This window comes from Pinus tabuliformis, chromosome 4_1, assembly GCF_031772625.1.
Source record: "Pinus tabuliformis cultivar Carrire ecotype Pingquan chromosome 4_1, CPIR1, whole genome shotgun sequence".
NCBI lineage: Eukaryota > Viridiplantae > Streptophyta > Pinopsida > Pinales > Pinaceae > Pinus > Pinus tabuliformis.
The window spans coordinates 763,666,725-763,687,888 of record NC_142303.1 but is presented as its reverse complement, the minus strand read 5'-3'; the positions used below and the strand labels follow the sequence as shown (position 1 = coordinate 763,687,888).

At 38.2% G+C, this 21,164-nt stretch overlaps 1 protein-coding gene and 1 pseudogene across 1 annotated transcript in view; both read left to right on the top strand.

The window, feature by feature from the left end:
- Nucleotides 1-10,183: 10,183 nt before the first annotated feature.
- PEX3 (peroxin 3) overlaps nt 10,184-21,164 on the top strand; it is an 80,703-nt gene continuing 69,722 nt past the window's right edge. Inside the window, exons 1-6 of the mRNA XM_089420334.1 lie at nt 10,184-10,900; nt 11,391-11,552; nt 11,790-11,980; nt 12,277-12,407; nt 12,955-13,073; nt 13,168-13,422. Of these exons, the coding sequence (XP_089276460.1) occupies nt 10,887-10,900; nt 11,391-11,552; nt 11,790-11,980; nt 12,277-12,407; nt 12,955-13,073; nt 13,168-13,422 (872 nt within the window). The 5' untranslated portion in view covers nt 10,184-10,886. The remainder of the gene's footprint in view (nt 10,901-11,390; nt 11,553-11,789; nt 11,981-12,276; nt 12,408-12,954; nt 13,074-13,167; nt 13,423-21,164) is intronic.
- Nucleotides 16,520-19,299, top strand: LOC149178401 (villin-4 pseudogene; annotated as a pseudogene).

Below are 21,164 nucleotides of genomic sequence, written 5' to 3'. Positions count from 1 at the left end.
CTGACATTTTGACTAAGGCATTGTCAAAGTGTAAATTCGAGTTCCATAGATCCAAGATCGGGGTGGCAGATAATCCCTTTCTTGTTGAGAGGGAGTGTTGAAATGTGGCAACAAGAATATTCCAATTTTAATTTGTCCTTGAATTAAAATTGAGAATTAAAATTTGAATTTAGTCTCACCGGCTGTTTGAAAAATAATTAATTAATTCATCTTGAGTTAATTAGTTGGAGAAATTCAAGCTATAAGTCTTTGTGAAGTCATGCAATAGTTATCCCTTAATTAAGGAGATAATGATGAGTTGTATTTGAGTTGTAATTCGTTAGCTCAGTTAATTGAGTTAAGTCCAACTAAATTAGTTCCAAACAGTTTGAGGAACTAATTGTGAGTTCATTCAGTTAATGCATGCATGCATCAAACTAGTGTACTCCAAATAACTGAAGATTCTCTCATAAATAACTCATGCATGTCTATTTAGAGAAAGACCTGGTTGAGATTAAAGATAGGGACATTGTAATATCAGTTGCATGAGTTTTCCCATAAAGGAAACTCATCCATGCAGTCAAGGTAAGGTTCCTTGAAGATTGCGTAGTTTTATAGGGTGTGAGATCAGTGTGAGTAATGTGTTACACTTGGTAATAGGAGGATCACCTAGAGAAACTGCGCAAGGAAATAGGAGGCTTGGAGGGCAGAGGAGAAGGTTTGTGAGAAGCCTTGTTTGCCTGTGAGCATCTAGGAGGATTGTACTGAGAGGTGGTTAGCTGTGAGAGCTAAGGCTTTGTGTAATTCTCAGATATTTCCACCTTGTCTGATAATACAAATAGCGGGGTTTTTAGCTGAGGCTTTCCCCTGAGTATTTTTCTGTGTTTCATGTGTATTGATTCTTCTTCTTATGGTTATATGTGTTCAACTTGATATTTAAGCTACTGCAAGTTTGATAATAGAAGTAGATTATAGTATTTTGCTTTGGTATATTGCATTATCGGGTTAATCTACAGACATATTTTCTACATAGATCTCAAAGGTAGATTTGTAGAGAATTTAAGGAAATTCTACAATTTCCTTTTATGTGTATTCTCCTCCATTATTGAATCTTAATATCTTGAATCTTCTTTTTATAAGGTTCTCTACTTTAGATTTGAATTCTTGAAATTTTGTAAATACTTCATCCTTGGATTTCATTAAGTAAACCCATGTATTCCTTGAATGATCATCTATAAATGTGACATAATATAGATGACCTCCAAGTGACTTAGGATTCATAGGACCACATACATCGGAATAAATAAGATCCAATATTTCTTTTGACCATGAATCATTGCTTCCAAATGGTCTGTTGGTGTTCTTACACAATGCACATCCTTTTCATACTCCTTCGCGATCTTCTTTTAGTTCGTGGATTCCATATACTATTGAACTTAGAGTTGGAAGGATTTTGAAATGGAGATGTCCAAATATTCTATGCCAAAGTTCACATGTGTTGATTTCGATGTGAACCAAAGCTTGAGCAAGAGGAGATATCAACTTGTAAAGTCTTCCTACACGAACGCCGATTACTCTAGCATTTTTTATGCTTGAGTTCTTACTCCATACTACAACTTTTCCATCAATGAAAGCCACTAAATCACCTTTATCTTCTAGACTTGAAATGGAGAGTAAGTTTTTATGCAAACCTGGAACAAATAGGATGTTGTTGAGATGAATATTGCCTCCATTCTACATCTCTATTGAGGTTGATCCAATTCCTCTTACATGATAGCTCTTATTGTCTCCAAGTTCTACGAAGTAAGAAGCTTTTTATTTTGATAACGTCTTTAGTTGCTTGTGATGACCAGTCATGTGTGTTCATGCACCACTATCGATCACCCAAATGTTCTCATCTTGAAATGTGCTAGTGAGTGCCAAGAAGAGTCCTTCATCCTTTGTCTTGGTCACTTCCTTCATTGGAGTAAATATAAGATTCCATGCTTCCTTGATACCCTCCTTGAGGTGGCTTGCTACCTTTGAACACTTCTCAAGGAACTTCTTTAATGTAGTAGAGATCTTCTTAATTCCCTTAGCCAACCTTAGATTTGATACCATGTTGAGAAATCTAAAGGGTAAGGATTTAAGTGATTTCTCTTTCTTTGATAACTACTTGTGATGTATTTTTTAACTTTTTCTTACTTATTAACTTCTTTACTTATTATTATGTTTGTATATCATCAAACAACTACCAGAACAAGAAGAACAAGAACATAGAATATAGGATGCAAGTCATGGCCAAAGCCTCTCCAATTGAGAGGAAAACCCACAATTCTCTTCTCTTTTTTTTTTATAGATTCTTCAATTGATGAATTCCAAGACCTCCAGACTAATATCAATACCCTCTGAGACCAAGTTCAACCAATCTGAATGATGTGCTTTCGTTGAACAAGTTAAACCTAGTCAAATCTTTTCCAGTAGCACAAATTCGACCCCCAACTACAGAATTTTGTCCTCCACTATAGACCTGAAATTTTCGGCCCTCCTGCAATTGCTGTTGCCACATGTGTGAGTTTTGTTTTAGCCTTCCATGGCTTCCTTAGACCTTCACTTGGCTTTATTTGACTTCTGGAGCTTGAGGATGGCTTCTTGTGACCTTTTCTTGACCTTCTTGCCTTCGATTATAGAAATAACCTAGATATGCTGCAAAAACCCTAGCCTTCCTTCGCATGTGTGAGAGAAAAATAACCCAAAACCAAGACTTCTTTGCTGCCATCTTCTTCCTCTTCCTTCACTTGAATGAGTGAGAGATGAATGTGTTTCAAGGAGGTCGATTTTCCTCCTTTATATAGGCTCCTCAAGGTGGACGTGGCTCCTCATTTTAGGCCAACTTGATCTTGAAGGGTATTTTGACACTTTTAAAGACAAAAATATTTTTCTTTACGAATTACAATGTGCCCGAAGGGGTCTTCAACTTATGACAATGACTCTTTTAACTTCTTGACCTAGGACAAACCATAGAAGCACTCAATGGGTGCTTGGCCTATAAAATAAAAGACCTTGAGCATGAAACCCATGCTCCAAAATAATAATATTATTTTTCTTTCATTTTACAATTTACAATAATAAAAAGGTACATTCCATATTTATGAAGACTGAACCTAGTTACACGTTTTTCAATAGTTGAGACATCAGTTACAACAACAAGGTACAGGTGATCAGGACGTGGATTATTATCTCACGATAGATGGCTTGGTCAAATTTAGGAACAAGATTTATGTACCAGATGATAGCGAGCTCAAGAAGCTTATCTTGAGGGAGTTTCATGTCAAGCCATATTCAGGTCACTCGGGATATCAAAAGACACTGAAAGTATTTAAAAAATTCTATCATTGGTCAAACTTGAAGAAAGAGGTGGCTGAGTTTGTTGCGAGATGTTTGGATTGTCAACGGGTAAAAGTAGAGTGTAAGCATCCAGGAAGTTTATTATAACCGATTCTTATTCCATAATGGAAATGGGAGGTCATTTCCATGGACTTCATGAATGATTTTCCGAGGACATCAAGACAACACGATTCCATCATGGTTGTGGTTAAGTAAGCTATCTCACTTCATTGCAGTTAAGTCTACGAATTCAGCTAGCAAGGTAGCTCAATTTTTTATCAAGGAGATAATGAGATTGCATGGTGTTCCTAAGAAGATTGTATCTGACAAAGATTCCAAGTTCACTTCCAGGTTTTGAAAAGAGTTGTTTGCAAGAATGGGGACAAAGTTGGCTTTCAGTACAACTTAGCATCTGCAGATAGATGGATAGATAGAGAGGATCAATAGGATTCTTGAGGACATTTTGAGGATGTATGTCATGCATCAACAACGGAAGTGGGAGGATTATCTTCCACTAGTTGAGTTTACTTATAACAATGGGTATTAAGAATCCTTGAAGATGAGTTCGTTTGAGGAACTTTATGGGCAAAGTTGTAATACTCCCATCAACTAAAATGATGCAGTGAACAGGGTATTGATTGCACCAAATATGTTGGTAGAAATGTAACAAGAAATGTTGGATATTAAAAGGAATTTGAAGGCAACATCAAACAGGCAGAAGAGTTATGCATATCAACATAGGGTATTTAAGGAGTTTCAGGTTGGGGAATATGTGTACTTGCACATCAAGCTTATGAAGAGGTCCTTGAGGATTGGATTATGTGCCAAGTTGACACCTTGGTATTGCAGGCCTTTCGAGATCCTTGAGAGAATTGGACCAGTGGCCCACTGATTTGCACTGCCTCTAACAGTGAAAGTCCATGATGTTTTCCATGTTTCATTGCTTAAGAAGTAAGTCTAGGATGTTGATTATGTGATTGACTGGTCTATATTGCAGGTGGAACGAGAGGGCGAATTCCATCTATAACCACAATGCATATTACAATGAAAACAACTCATGCTTTAGAACGGAGTAATCGAACAAGTTAAAGTGCAGTGGAAGCACTTTGAGTCGTATGAAGCTACATGGGAGATAGCTGACAAGATGAGGGCTTTATATCCTTCTTGGTTCAAGAAGAGTTTTTGGTATATTTATATGTATATATGGATGTTTTTGTAGATTCCACAATGAGTTGTGTTATAAAGCTCCAATAAGTGATATGAATGTCATGATTGTCACGTTTTTCATGTTGGTCATGGTTTGCAGTTGTTGTCATTGTAAATACTACATCGAGATACATTATAAAGCTCCATTGATAGTAGTTTCGTTTTCAGTGGTTTGTTGGTCATAGGTGTCATAGAACACGGAGGATGGTGTTCCCCCAATGGGGAGGAGTTTGTAACAACCCCTGGTTGATGTTCCATGTAAAAATAAAAATAAGACAAGGTCATGGGAGACATTGTTGGACATTGGATAAACCAACGCTCCCCGTGTGTTTCGTGACATGTACTAACCGCCTCTCGTGGATTCTTATCTTTGGCGATGCGATCATTGACTAACACCTGCAAGTTTTGGTCTAACGACAATCGTGATTCCCAACAAGTGGTATTAGAGCATAAGTCACGAGTTCAACTCGCGTTGGGGGGGGGAGATTGTTGGACATTGGATAAACCAACGCTCCCTGTGTGTTACGTGACATGGACTAATTGCCTCTTGAGGATCCTTATCTTTGACAATGCGATCGTTGAATAACACCTGCGGATTTTGGTCTAACAACAATCGTGATTCCCAACAAACTTATTCCAAGTTGAATGTTGGGCAAAACATAGTGATGGGTAACACTAGTAATTAATTTATGGCTATGAAAATTGGCAAAGGCATTGCAAAGGCAAAGAGGCATAATTGGCATTTTAATTATGAAAAAAAGGAAAATGGGAGAAAAGGAAGGTGGAGAGACACATATTTGCATGAAAGGGAAATTTAGGAAAAATGAAGGGAAATGAAGAAAATAGAGGCCTCAATGATAAAAAGGCTTCTAAGGATCAATTCACAACGTTTTGCCAGTTCAGTTTTGGAGCTCTCATTCTCTCATACTCTTGCACATTGAGAGAAATCTTGGAGCATGCTTGGAGAACTATAGTATTCACTTGGATTTGGAGAAAGAAGGCAAAGGAAAGCATGAAAGTGCAAGGAAACAGTTGGATCAACAACTGCAACTCGATTGCTTTGCATGTAACATGTTACATGTGTGCTTTCCTTGCTAATTTATGGGTACATGGTATATGCTTTTAAGTTTCTGGTTATGTGTTACCATTGGCATGGAGATTTTCCTGGATTGATAGTGGTTTTAGCCTTTCCTTGCCATTTACTAGATAGTCATGGTGTTGTGGGTTTTTCCACTTGATTTTTTTTTTGATTGGTGCTCATGTTCCTTATGGATATGGGTTGGAACAAACATTTTGGTAGCCCTGGAACAACTTGGGTTGAGTTACTAGTCCTAGAGCCTAGGTTGGGACAAACGCCCTGGAGCCCTTGGTGGGTTGAGTTATTAATCCCTAGAGTTAGGTTGGACAAACGCTTAGAGCCTTGAAAGGCTGTAGGTTGAGTTACTAGTTCCTAGAGCCCTGGACAACTTGAGTAGAGACCGATCTGGTTGGTGTTAGGTGATGTCTGACCTTAGAGGTGGAATCATTGTGGTTGAGGGTTGAGGTGATTTGGCCTTTGGAAGCCCTTGTTGTTTTTCTATTGATTTATTCTACGAGATCCCACATTCATGCTTGGATTATGGCACGGGGGTGATTGGTTGAAAGAGAGATTTGGCTCAACCCAATCTATGGTTGGGTGGTACGTGGGAGTCCTTGAATTGGTTGGTATTTTCATATGTTAATAAGAGATAGTATTTTATTGTGATTCATTTATACTTGTAGTGATTATATTGGTGATATTATGGCTGAGTTGCCAAGGTTCTTATCCTGGTTATATGTTGGTTATATGATGTGTATTATCTATGGCTCTTGTCATGAATTGTTTATCTATTGATTGGTTGATGAATGTATGGACTAATGAGTGTTGTTGTAGCTATGTGGAGAGGAAGTAGAGCCTTCTTTGTGATTCTTAGATGAATCTCATACTAATATGATTATATATGCATTCATGACCTGTAGCTTACATGTTTTCCATGTGTTTGACGAAATGTCTGTTATGGACTAGGCTTGTTTTGGGTAATTTTTTGTATGAAAAGCTTTGTCATTAGGTCATTTATCACTCTGAGAAGTTACATGCAGTTTTGGACATTGGTCTGGAGGTTGGCTTGGAAAGGTGGCTCAAATCGCGGGACCGCACCCTCTGAATTGGAGATTTTGGGCTATAACTGCATGAAGGTAGTGTTGTGTATACGATTGGAGGCCTATAATCGCACCCATGCCTTGTCATGCATGAGTTTGTGGGCTTAAGGCAGTAAAAAAGAGTCCGAGCTCAGGGTTTGGTCACCAGAGGTGGTCCTTTGGCCTCTGAGTGTCCTGTAGCCATGAGGGATATTATGAGTGGTTAGTTTGTCAAACCCACTTCCATAACTGGAGCTTGGAGGTCGGGTCATGTCATAGTAACTCTTTGCCTCATGTTTACCCTAGCAGGGCGGTGAAATTGAGTAAATGTGGGAGGGATGTTACATATCCCTCCTTCACCGAATAAACCGAGGCATTCCATCCTACCTGATTTGCTTCCTTTGATCTCCATGGTGCACATCTCATTAGTCGATCACAAAGCTTGAAGGCCAAGTTCTCAAGATTTTGTGGAATATTTCTAAGGTTCCTTCCAGTCTAATGCCTTCTTCATCCCAACTGGAAATATTGGCTAGGATGAATTTTCTTTGAGCACATAAGAATTCAGTTAGAGGAAGAAACTTCAGGAAACATTCTAGTGGCTATTGATCCATTATTTTATTAGCCCACATGTTTATATTTTCCCCATTTCTTGACTTTCAATACAAACCTAAATAATTAAGAAGGACAGTTGATATAAATAATTTATAGATCAGGGAACACCCTCTAGAGGCTTGAATCGAATCTAAACTTCTTATTATTCCTCCTTGTAGGTATTTTTCCTTGAGAACTACCTTCTACCAGTCTTCTTTTTGAGTTTTGAATCTGCAAACCAATTTTTCCCCTATCGCTTTATTCACTAGCATAAGGTCCCCAATGCCAAGCCCTCCATGATTTTTACGATGCTTCACGGTATCCCATTTAATAAGATGGAATTTCTTTATACTTGTTTTTCCTCTCATAGAAACTTGCGAATTTCGTTTTCCAAAATCAAGAGAATGCTTTGTGGAGCAAGAAGTGTTGAGAATTGATAAAGTGGTAAAGCAAAAATGACTTCTTTGATAAGAACAAGACACCTTACAAGGTTGAGCCATCTAGCCCCTAAGGCAATGAATTTTCCTTTGAATTTTGAAAGAACACCTTCCCAAGCTTGGGTTGAGTGTGATTTTAGGCAAATAGGAATGCCTAAATACTTAAATTCTTTCCATGTTTCCACTGATTGAAAGCCCATTATTCTTCCAATTTGTCTTTTCTTTCTAAATGAAATATTCCATGTATAAATATGAGATTTCCTAGAATTTGTTTGACCTCCCAAAGCTTCAAGAAAATTATACAAAACCCTTTTGAATCTTCTTTATATTATTGAGGAAGCTCCACCCATCAAAAGTGTATCGTCAATAAATTGAGAATGATTGATGCTCTTGATACCCTAACCCAATTGCTCTCCCATTAACTAGGGGGGCAATCCAAGGAAATTTTATGCAAAGAGAGACCCAAATAATGAATTTAACATCAAAGCAAAATTTTTCCACCACCTTAAATAGGAATGTATGACTCACTTTGTCAAAGGCATTTGCCATATCAAGTTTGACAATCATGCCTTTGTCTCCCCAATTTTGACTGGAATTGGCAGCCTCTTGAACAAGAATGATGTTATTAAGTATTTGCCTTTGATAAACAAAACCTCCTTGATTTTTTGATATTATTTTTGGAAGAAGGGGTTAAAGCCTTTTGGCCACAATCTTAGAAATTACTTTGTGTGAGACATTACAAAACAAAATGGGCCCGAATCTTGAAAAAGAAGCAGTGGTTAATTCTTTTGGAATCAACACTATAAAGGAAGAGTTATTGGACCCTAAATTCATTATTACTAGCTTAATGCTCAATTTTACAAAACCATTGAAATAAAAAATGAAAGAACAAACAACTAAATACACCATCCTCACAAATGAACACAAAATGTGACCTAAGAAACCTGATATGGGAGAAAACCCAACTAGAATGTGAGGCCTATGCTTTGCTCTCTTTTCTTTATTTATGGAATTCAAGCACAAAAAAAGGGGCACTCACTAAAGGAGTTGCCTATGTTGTTGTGTCTTATTAGTTACTATATAATCTATACCTCCTTTGTTAGACCTCTTAAATCACTGTCCTAGATGCTCCATTAAATTATGAAACAAGTACAATATACGCCTTATTTTCCTAGTAGCTTAATATTTAACATAACCTGAAAATAATCTAGGGTTAGGGTTAATGTTTTTACATGCCTCAACGCTCTCCATTAATTTTAGGGGTTTAGACCCTATAGAATCTTCCTGAAAGCCCATGCATGACTACCCCAACATGTGTGAGTAATGGGGGCTAATGTGGCATCCACTCAGTGCCATGATGGTCAACAAGGTAGGTCATTTCACGGGAGGCATAACTTCTATATACGAACTTTAATTGAGGTGACTTTCAAATCACTAGAAAACATTCAATGTGTAGTACAATATTTAGGGGTTAGGAGCTATGCTCACATGTTTGATGTCTAAGATTGGCTTTGAAGGTTTTTGACCCTTTCCAAACTGAGACCTACCACTAAAATGGACCTTGCAAGCCAATTCATCCAATCTTTCACAAAAAAAGTACCGAAATGAATGACAGATTATATAACTATTCATTCCAAATCATATACACTATATGATGAATTGAATAATGTGTAAATATACATTATACCAACAAATAGATGAAAGCAAATACCAATAACTAGCATTAAAACATAAATTATAATCACAATTTACAATTATCATCATTCAATAAGAAAATTACAATAACCATTGAACCATTATAATTAAAATTATGAAAATTAATTAAGCCCAAGGCGTTTTTTATTGTGAGGTTCTATGAGGTAACAATGTAGAGATTAGTAGGCCAACACGGTAGAGACCTTCCACGTGGCATTTTTAAAAGAGATTAGTAGGCCAACACGGTAGAGACCTTCCACGTGGCATTTTTAAAAGAGATTAGTAGGCCAACACAGTAGAGACCTTCCACTTGGCATTTTTAAAAATCAGCCCTCCATTTAACGCCGTTGTTCTCCCCTCGGTTTAACACAGTCAACGTTCCTTTACACCCTAATATACAAATACTAGTAATAAAAATTGTAACTATTTTATGAAACTTCATAATATCTTTACCAAATAAATAATAAATTCAAAATTTTGCATTCTTGATTAATGTAAAATTAAATTATACTTATAAAATGGATCTAAAAAATATTATCTTTGCCAAATAAATAATAAATTCAAAATTTTACATTCTTGATTAATGTAGAATTAAATTAGGCTTATAAAATGGATCTAAAATAAATGGAAAAGTTCGATCCAACCGCTACTCCAATCTAATTTGACAAAGCCACAATCTACAACATCAAATGAGTTTTAAACAATTTTGTAAATGCCATCGTTCTGTACTCATTTATATTATTTAATGGCAATTATCTTCAGAATAGGGGTTTTTGTGGTGAGAATTTAGAAACTGTTAAATAATGAAATACTAGATAGTTACCACTGTGGATCTATTTCAGTTCTCAACGCGTACCATTTATTTGGTTCTGGTGGCTTCCCTTCAAACCCCACAAAACTGATAAACATACATTCGTCCGCATAACATACAATACCATACCATACGATCTACTCCCAATATGCAAAAGAGATTGAAGCCACGTCGTCTATCTATGTCGGAAGCTTTGGTGTGTCAAGGCCTTTGATTCTCCAGGTTTTTATGTACTCTCAGACATCAATGCTTGATATATTAAATCCTATATAAAATCTCTGAGCAGTCCCATAAATATTGTATTGGGCAATTTTACAAAGTCGCGATTCTAAGTTATTTGGGGCAAGAAAGATGGGTGGAACCCTTTCTTGGGGCGGCTTTCTGAAATGTCACTCGATTTCTTCAAATTTAGGGGCAGTTTCTTGAAGTGGGATCTTGATTTTTCAGCAGGTTATTCACAGTCGGTATTCCAATTTTTTTCCAATTCATATGTCGTTTTGGGAATTAGATACCCTCCGCATGAAAGGCATGAGGAAAACGACGATATTTGCTATGGTTCTATGAACCGAGACCCTCTGTTATTTGTACGCAATCAGGACTGCACAAATTTGGGGGGTTTCAGCTCTTGGGCATAGTTCTCAGTCATGAGTTCTATCAGGTAAGTCTACAATAACAAGTGGAATGGTCCTTTAATTTAATTTTGCTGGAAATGATGCATTGGTTTGGCTAAAGTTTGAAAATTAAAAAATAATCAGTTTGTTCTCGATATTCAGTATGAGAGATCAAGGTAGGCTTGGCAATGGGGTGGGTATATTGGTTTTCTAGGTTACGTAGGGATATATTGGTATCTGGCTTTCTTGGGTGATATAGGAATGACTTTAGAGCCAAGAGGGCTGTCATGGTGAATTTTCCGGGCTCCTGAGTTCATTTTTGGAAAGAATGTTCAAGTATAATTTAATATTATAATATAATAGTTCGGGAGGTGTGTGCGCAGAGTGTCTGATATGAGCACAATTTGGAGGGATGAGAAAAGATAGAATGGCTTCCTTGAATCTCTGTCTTTCTTTGTATTACCCAAGAATGTATATTTATAATATACATGTTTTATGTTTGTATGTCTGTGTGAGTGATTCCTTCTATCAACACAGGTTTTTCGTGAATAAACATAGGAGAAAAGCTCTTTTCACATTAGGGATTGTAGGAGGTAGCTATGCTCTCTATCGATTCTACTGTGCTCAGAAGGAGCGGATGTTGGTTCTGGAACAAGAAGAGGAAGCTCAACGCCAAGCAGATGAACTTGTAGAAATCCGGTATGTTTGCAATACATACGCTTTGTGTAGATATGTGATCATTGCATTTTCTCATATCAAGTTTTCTACCTTTGGTTGTATGGCTGCAGTTGCATTATTGCACATCTTCAGTCGTGTTTATTCCCTCTGTTTCTACTAGTTAGCTTTGTATTATTGATTTCAGTATATGTTCAAAATAGTGATCTCTAAGGACTGAAATGTGTCCCTTAATTTCTTGTTTAAATATGTTTTTGGTAGGTTGCGAGAACATTTTGAAAGCCTTCAGAGAATGTCAGATTCGTCTTCGCTAGCAGCTGCTTTGGATACTCTCAAAGATCATCTTTTAGAGGCTTTGGATTATACCGAATTGACTGAAAGATTAAATAAAGGAAAAGTGAACCTCAATCAGCATGAGAAATTGCAGTTGTGGGAAAGACTTAAAATTCTAAGTATCTTTAATTAACTGTTGCTTATTTGAAGTTCTGTTTGAATGCCGTCTTTCGATTGCCTATGTGGACAAGATATTTCTAGTCCAGTGTATTATATCATGATATTTCCAAATAGTTCTTGTGTTATGAACCATATGAATTAACTTAACCTGACACACTAGCCAGCTTAAGATATGCTCCAATGACATCTTTTGGACCAAAGTGACAATATAACTTGTGCCTTCATCACCTCTGGAGTCAACTATTGGTGTTATGGTATTTCGGATTCACTCATTGCATGTATATTCAATGGCCAGGTTTCACAAGGACTGTATGTGCGTTGTGGGCTATGACGGTGCTTAATTTATACACAAGAACTCAGCTCAACATTCTAGGGAGACATTTCTTCCTCAATCAAGCGCGAGGGTTTGAAAATCTAGAACCAGTGGTACGGTTTAAGGCTCCTAGTTATTTTTAAATTCATTGTTATGCTTGTTGATTGTATGACTCTGATCACGGCACTCGATCTTTCCTTTCTAACTGTTTACTTGGTTGTTGAATTCTGTCTTGTCAATGGTCATCTGTTGGACGGTCACAGGGAAGGTCATTCTAACGGCACTTGTTCTATAGAAGCTTCTTTGAAATTATGAATGTTGAGTCGTGATGGCCTCCACTTGTTTTCCTTCATTATTCGATGACTTTCGTTTCTTCATTCTTTGTTCTGGACTTGAGGTTGATGAACCTGAAGCTTAATTTGTACTTCATATAATGCCCTTCACAAACAACTTTAATGCACCGGGAATAATAGACTATTTCCTTTAAGGAAGTCTGTGATAAGATAGGGCTTTAAAGTGGTTAAAAATAGTTGGCTTGTGACTTTCATGGTAAGCCTGGCTATATATTGTAAGGCTGTTATCTGTTGTGATGATTGCTTTGTGAGAAGTTGGTGCAAATGTTAATGAAGTTGCCTGCCTTGTTTTCAATTCTGTCTACAGGATCAGTCCATTGCACTTTGTCAGCAGAAATTTCTTGGTTCTGCTGATTTCCTGCCGCAGTATGGTGTCACTGGTTTGATTGTACGGATGGAAAAAATAGTTGAAAACGTTCTGGAAAGGTGAGCTGGAGCTAGATGCCATTTGAAGACATTGTTTAGTCAGGCCAAATTAATTTAAAGATTTGCTGATATTATGATGCACACTTCTGTGCAGCAAGCATTTAAGGGAGCCTTTAACTGTTGGTGAATTATATGATATTTTTAGAAGAATGCTGAACAATTTTCCAAGCAGTTCATTGCACTGGATAAATTATGTAATTCCAGAGAATGGATTGTTGTATCAAGAGCTTTCAACTGGTACCTCAACCTTTGGTGTTTCTCAATTGCCACGTGCGGTTCTTAGTCCCTTTGAAACTGAGAGGGCAAAGCTAGAGCAGTTGATGGTAGAGACTCGTGATGTTTTGTTAAGGTATGTTTCATGTGTGTATAATCCTTGTGCTTATGATGATTTTTTATTTCTAATTTGATGAACTGTTCACTCCTTCCCAGTCCTACTTCTAGGTACAAGTAATTTATTCTGCATGGCAATGCAAAATTTGTATAGGGCTCAGGTGTACCTGGAAATATTATTTGCATGATTATCAGCTGCTATCTGTACTGGATTCGAAAACTAACTTCATTCACTTGTTGTAGCTGTCTGGCAGTTGAAATTAAAATTCATTTTCCCCTTGAATCAATGTTCAGTACTTTCCATTCTTACTCCTAGGTACAAGTAATTTATTCTGCATGGCAATACAAAATCTGTACAGGACTTGGGAGTACCTGTATCAGCTGTAATTTTTATTGGACTCAAAGACCTAACTTAATTTACCTATTTTAGTTGTTTAAGAGTTGAAAATAAAAATCCGTTTTCCCCTTGAATCAATGTTTTTTTGTCTTCTTTTTGCTCAAATGAAAAAAATTGTAACTTTTATATATTCGAGAGGAAATCAAAAGTTACAATTCAAAAGTGTCAAGCACTAGAACAAGAAATAAAGGAAAAATTGATCAATCTACACTAGTCCTAGATATTAGGATCCAAATAGCTACATATTAATATCCAAATAGGGGCATGCTTATGCCTGTTACAAACCTTTGTATAGATAATGGAGGACTGTTGACTCAAACTACTTACCAGCATAAGAGAAAAGCATCAATTCAGGAAGTTCCAAATGGCCCAAAGCATCAATACCTATGTCGGCAGTTGCAAGTGATCTTCACAGGGAATAAAAGCTGAAGTAGAGAAAGCAAAGAGGCACTGAGTTAAAGAACAGGAGGATCCTCTCCCCATGTTTCTCTGCCTGAACCACACTATGGTGTCCGAACATAGCCAAATTACGGAGCTCATCAGAAATTTTGTTGAACTAGATTTTGCATGTGTTGACAGGGTTGAATAACCTTGTGCAATTACTAGGGATTATCTCAATGAAAGGTCCGGTTACCCCTCATTTCAGCAGGGATACATGCAGATATATTTTCACATTGCATACCACCATTGTAAGCCCAGGGATGCAACTTAAAGCCTTGTAAAAGGCCATTTGAGTCTTTGTATTGAGATGCCCTAGGCCTAGTATGGTTGGCCATGGCCAGTCCTTTTGGTTTTTGCTCTTAGCTCCTTTCGTCCTGTATAGGATTGGAGGAATTGGAGTGGATCAAATTGGGATTCTGTAATGTTCCCGAGAAATTAACGTTCAAGAGATGAAGTAGCCTAACGATCCCCGTAGGCTATAGTCTTGGATAAGGGGGAAAACCTCAAAATACCCAATGTGTGGGTGAGTTTTGGGGCAGCTGGGGAAAGAAACCGAAAGTTGGGGTTTGGAGTGAATTTTACTCAATTAATTGAGGTGAGAATCTCCTTAAGGAAATCTATAAATACAAAAGGGTTAAGTTCATTTAGATCATCATTGGATTGGAATCATTTTTCTCTGTTTTTTTGAGCCTAAGGCTCTGAGGGTTTTAAGACCCCTTTTTCCTACTAATTTCGGTGGTGAAAGATTCCACCCTAGTTAGTAAAATTTCTACTTTATCCTTTGTTCTGCTCTGTTTTGGTTAAGCAAAGTATCTGTGTTGTCTCATTGGTCAGCAAAATCTGCCTGGGAGTAGCAAGGTCTTTTGTGAGGCGGCTGGTCAACACCATTGTTGGATTAAGGAGGTTCTGACACAGGGTGGCATCTCTGTTTCTAAGGCAACGTGGTGGTAAGAAAATAACGCATTCAGTTCAGACGTTCTCACTTAGGTTGCAACCTCAACGCCAACCCTAATCATAGAACATATTCGATAGTGATCACGACAAGAGAGGTGTCACCGCCACAGGAGAAGTGAATGTGTTCACCATAGATTCTTTTTGTATAGCGAAGGAAAGTATAGCATCAAATTCAGTTTCCAGAGGTCAAGTAAGGATAAACTATAGTGAAGTCCTGTACAGATCTACTATAAGGTTGGATGGGTTGCGTTGTGATCCAATGGAAGCATTACGCCTGTGATAAAAGAGTATTCCAGTCCAGGCGAGGGTCAAAGTTCAGCAGATGCAAAGATTCTAGTGAGTTTACCACCTTTCTGTGTCCAGCCTGAAGCTTCTGAAGTAGTTCTATGATCCCCACAGTGTTTCAGATAGTAGTCCAAGCAGTTTGAATTCTGAATTAATTTTCTGAAACAGTTTCATCAATCCCCATGTGTTGGAGGAGGTTGGAAGAGCAGCAAGCATAAAATATCAAAAGTTTAGAAGAATTTAACAAAATGCCACAACATCTAAGAAAAATGAAATGGGACAACTTTTGGAATAGTGGCAAGAAAAACAAGTCAAGTGGTACTGATCATAAGCCCAAGCTTGAAAACAAGGTATAAGAAAGTTTGAAGGAAAAACAAAAGTATGGACATGGCTGTATCCCCCGAAAGAGAAGGTATGGGGCCAGCCAAATCCAATACTGGGAGAAATAAATGAAGACCATGCAGGGAATTGTGTAACAGAAGCTACTCAGCGGGATGCTCTTTTGTCAGTAAAGCAAGAACCATCAACATCCTCATTGGATGAGATCTGGAAAGAAAACATGGGAAACTATGCTACTGGGAAGGATGCTGTAATGGCTAACTTGCAAGGATGTTCAGGACCATTGGTGGATGAACATATTGAGAATAGTAGCTTGGAGGATTCTTCACAGGCTTCTCAGAAGTCACATGAATCAATAGAAGCACGAGGAATCTCGGGATCACTATTGGATAGAAGCACCGAGACTACAGTGGTTCTGCATGCAGTGGTTCCACTGGGGGACTTTCGAGGAAAACCATAATTTATATTAGCTAAATTGAAAGCTGATAACAAAACCGTGGCAATGATGGAACCTGCTCCCCATGACATCAGAAAAGGGTCACATACAGGGAATAAACTGGCAATACAGGAAATGATGACCCCATCCATCAAGGCTTCTTCATTTAAAGGTGCCATACAGATGGGTTCAGAAGTTTACCAACATCTGAAGAATGGTAGAGGTACTGTCACATACAACATTATGATCTGACATTTCTGCAAGATGAGGAGAGTTGGGGACTCTCAAAGATCATTGGAGGAAATGGAATCTATAGGTCTGGTGCCTGAAGAGGCCACTCTGGTAGAAGAAAGCTTCCCAATGTAAAGCATGTTGAACTACTCAACATTCTTCAACACCGAGCCTCAAAACATCCTTTAGCTCTTCAATGAAGTCTATGCTACAAAATACAGGAAAAGCAACAAAGGCAAATCAAAATGACTGTCACATTCTCTAGACATGGATGCCATGAACAATCTGCAGATGATTTGTAGAAACTATGGTCTCTTCTGAACTTGCTTCTACCTAAGGTATTTGACAATCGCAAAGCTTTCCATGATTGGTTCTCAAAGACCTTTCAAAGGGAAGAGCCTTCTTCTCAATCCCCTGAAGATGATTGGCTTGAAACTGAGAAGAAAGTGATTATAATTCACAAATTGCACCAGATGTTGGAACCTTTTATGCTTCGTCGTTGGGTTGAAGATGTAGAGGGGTCACTACTGCAGAAGTTATCAGTGGTTTTGAAATGTAAAATGTCAGCCCTTGAGGGTGCTATCTATGATTGGATCAAAGCAACAAACAATATTAGGCTTGATATCCAGAATGAGGCCAAGAGAGTATCTGATAGTTTCAAAAGACATATTGGAGCATATGTTCCACTGCAGAACAGGTGTCTGGAGCTGCGAAAGACAACAACTTTAAAAAGTGGCGATTTCGCTATGATATCCATTATTGGCTTGGCAAAGATACAAGTCAGGATGAAGCTGGTGCAACAACCATTAAGACTGTTGAATTGGATGCAGCTCTTGGAGGACATGTAGTGCAACATAGAGAGAGTCAAGGACATGAAACAAATAAGTTTCTATCATATTTTAAGGCTTGCATCATAATAGAAGAAGGTGGTGTTGCTTCAGGATTCAAACATGTCGAGAAGAGAACATATCCAGTTCGCTTGTTTGCATGCAAGGGAAAGCATGTTGTGCATGTGACAGAGGTGCCTTATTCTCGATCATCTTTAAATCATGATGACATTTTTATTCTTGATACAAATTCCAAAAGCTTTCAGTTTAATGGATCCAACTCATCCATTCAAGAGAGGGCTAAAGCTTTGGAGGTTGTTCAGTATATCAAAGATAATTATCATGATGGAAAGTGTGAAGTGGCTGCAATTGAGGATGGCAAATTTGTAGCCAATCCCGAGACGGGAGTTTTGGAGTTTTTTTGGTGGTTTTGCTCCTCTTGCCAAGAAGTCCAGCAGTGACAATGAATCACAGCCTGAAGCTCTTTCAGCAAAGCTATTCTGCTTACAACAGGGCCGTGCAAAACCCATTGAAGGCAATTCATTGATAAGAGAAATGCTGGACACAAACAAGTGCTTCCTGTTAGACTGTGGAATTGAGATATTTGTTTGGATAGGTAGGAACACATCGCTTGAGGATAGAAAAGCAGCAAGCTCAGCTGCAGAAGAGCTGATTGCTAGTAAAGGAAAATTGAAGCAAGCTCATGTAACTTGTGTTATCTAAGAATTTGAAACTGTCATGTTTAAATCAAATTTTGATGCATGGCCTCAAAGTACAGATACAACTATATCTGAGGATGGAAGAGGCAATGCAGCCTTGCTGAAACGACAAGGATTTAATGTCAAGGGCCCTCTCAAAGCAGCTCCAGTAAAAGAGGAAAATCAACCATTTATTGATTGTACTGGCAATCTTTAGGTTTGGCGAGTAAATGGTAAAGAAAATCGCCTATGCCATTGAGTGAACAGTGCAAATTTTACAGTGGTGATTGCTATATTGTGCGATACACGTATCCAGAGAGGAAAAGGAAGAATACCTGCTCTCCCCTTGGATTGGAAAAGGGAGTGTTTCGGAAGAAAGAACTACTGCCCTATCACTAATGAGTAAAATGGCCGAGTCACTGAAAGCACAACCAGTTCAGGCTAAGTTCTTTGAGGGCAAAGAGCCTACCCAATTTTTTGCTATTTTGCAAAGCTTCATTGTCTTTAAGGGCGGACTTAGCTCTGGATATAATAGGTACATTGTGGAAAAAGGCATTACTGATGACACCTACAAAGAAGATGAACTCAGAATTGGGGGAACAATAGATGGTGAGGGTGATTTTGCTGGTAAAGATCGATATATGGATTCTGTGGAAAGCCTTGTTCGTAACGACATTCAACAGTATAAAATTGATATGGCAGATGAGGTCATAAATGCAGGTTGTTTTGATCAAAGGACAACACAAGAATAGAGGCGTATGTCATTAGAGATTCTTTTACATGATGAAGAGAGGTACCAAGAAACAATGCATGATGTCCCTTCAATGCAGGAAGTAAATTGTTTAATTGCTAGAAGCAAAGAAGAACTGGAGCTGTTTGACCAGATGGATGAGGAGATTAACTTGCCTAGTGAAATGGTGAAGTGTCGACAAATTCCTAAGTGGCTACATGTGAGCTCAAGAGGAGTCAATGCTGCTCAAGATGCTATGTCTAAGAAAGCGTTAAGTAGGGTTTTTGTGGTACCTATTGGTACTAAAGAAGAAGATAAATTATGTACAATGCCCCCTATGACCATTCTTGAGAAGAAATCAACTAGTATAGAAAATGCTTCCAATCGAAAACTCCCTAAAGTTTCATCTAGTAACAAAAAACAACTACCTAATAAACACAGAGGCATGCACTCTGTTGATGAAGGGGATGAGGAAATTGAAGTATGGAAGAGAAAGATGGTTCATCTACATATGAAGAAGAAGGATTCCCATTCCTAGAGATAGGGGAGATTTTGCAGTAGGATTTGTCATTGCTTGAGGACAAGCAATGTCGGGAAGGGGGGACTATAATATTCCCAAGAAATTAATCGCTCAAGAGATGAAGTAGCCTAATGATCCTCGTAGGCTATAGTCTTGGATAAAGGGGAAAACCTCAAAATACCAAACGTGTGGGCGAGTTTTGGGGCAGCTGGGCAAAGAAACCCAAAGTTGGGGTTTGTAGTGAATTTTACTCAATTAATAATTTAATTGAGGAGAGAATCCCCTCAAGGGAATCTGTAAATATGAGAGGGTTAAATTCATTTAGATCATCATTGGATTGGATCATTTTTCTTTGTTTCTTTGAGCCTGAGGCTCTGAGGGTTTTAAGACCCCCTTTTCCTACTAATTTCGGTGGTGAAAGATTCCACCCTAGTTAGTAAAATTTCTACTTTATCCTATGTTCTGCTTTGTTCTGGTTAAGCAAATTATCTGTGTTGTCCCATTGGTCAGCAAAATCTGCCCAGGAGTAGTGAGGTCTTTTATGAGGCAGTTTGGTCAACACCATCGCTGGATTAAGGAGGTTCTGACACAGGGTGGCATCTCTGTAGTAAGGAAATAACGCATTCAGTTCAGACATTCTCACTTAGCTTACAACCTCAACGCCAACCCTAATCATAGAACACATTCAATAGTGATCCTGTGTGCTGCCCAAGACAACGACTTTCATTGGACTACAATGGATCAATCTGTTATGACGTGAGGAGTATCTAATCCACACCCTGCGGCAAGAGAGAGGTGTTGCCGCCACAGGTGAATGTGTTCACCATCTAGTGAGATTTATTTGTATAGCGAAGGAAAGGGTAGCACCAAATTCAGTTTTCGGAGGTTAAATAAGGATTAAAAATAGTGAAGTCCTATACAGATCTACTATAAGGCTGGACGGGTTGCATTGTGATCCATTAGAAGCATTACATCTGTTGTGATAAAAGAGTATTCTGGTCCAAGCGAGGGTCATATCTCAGCAGACACGAAGATTCTGGTGAGATTACCACCTTTCTGTGTCCAACCTGAAGCTTCTAGAGTAGTTTTATGATCCTCACAGTGTTTCAAATAGTAGTCTAAGCAGTTTGAAATTTGAATTCCAAATTAATTTTCTGTAACAGTGTATGACGGGCTCCTGAAACAGGTTCAAGTCTGTTGGAAAGATCAAGAAAAGAATAGAAAAAACACTGTAGCAGGAAGGATCTTTGAAGCTGATCAGATAGTTCACTATGGTTGGGACCACACAAACATTTTAGTATAGTTTAGTAATCAGTAGCCTAACGCAGTTCAGAATCAGATTATAATTAATTGGGATTGTTCTGGCATTGGTTGTACTTGTATGGACAGTTGAATAACAATTGTTGGATCACCAATTTTTGTGAAATTTGAAGTTTCTTTCCATTATTCTTATTGAGTTAAATTGTGAATTTTTATGAATGTTTGCTGATGTATGAGTGCTTTAAGTTCTGTTGAAAAATCCTAGGCACAATAAGAAGCAATAGAAAGGAAAAATTGCCCTAGTTCGCCACAGACTCATGGTTTATGGGAGCATTTGGTTATGTAGAGGTGATCGCAGTTGTAGGGGCCTTTCCATCCCATGCACACATCTATCTCTGACCACATGATCATGAGTCATAGAGCCTCTTTGCATCCTTGGCCTTGGTGCAGTATTTATCAGCCATTTCACAACATGGTAATCTCATAGTTTCAGTGGTTTCAGCCTACTCCTTGAGCCTAATCAATACAGGCTGAAGCATGCCTCCAGAGACTTGAACCTGGGTGGGTGGGGTGGCAAGCCACAATCCCAACGACTCGAGCTAAGAACCTTGAAGGTAGTCAAGGATCCAAGGAATAGTCAAGT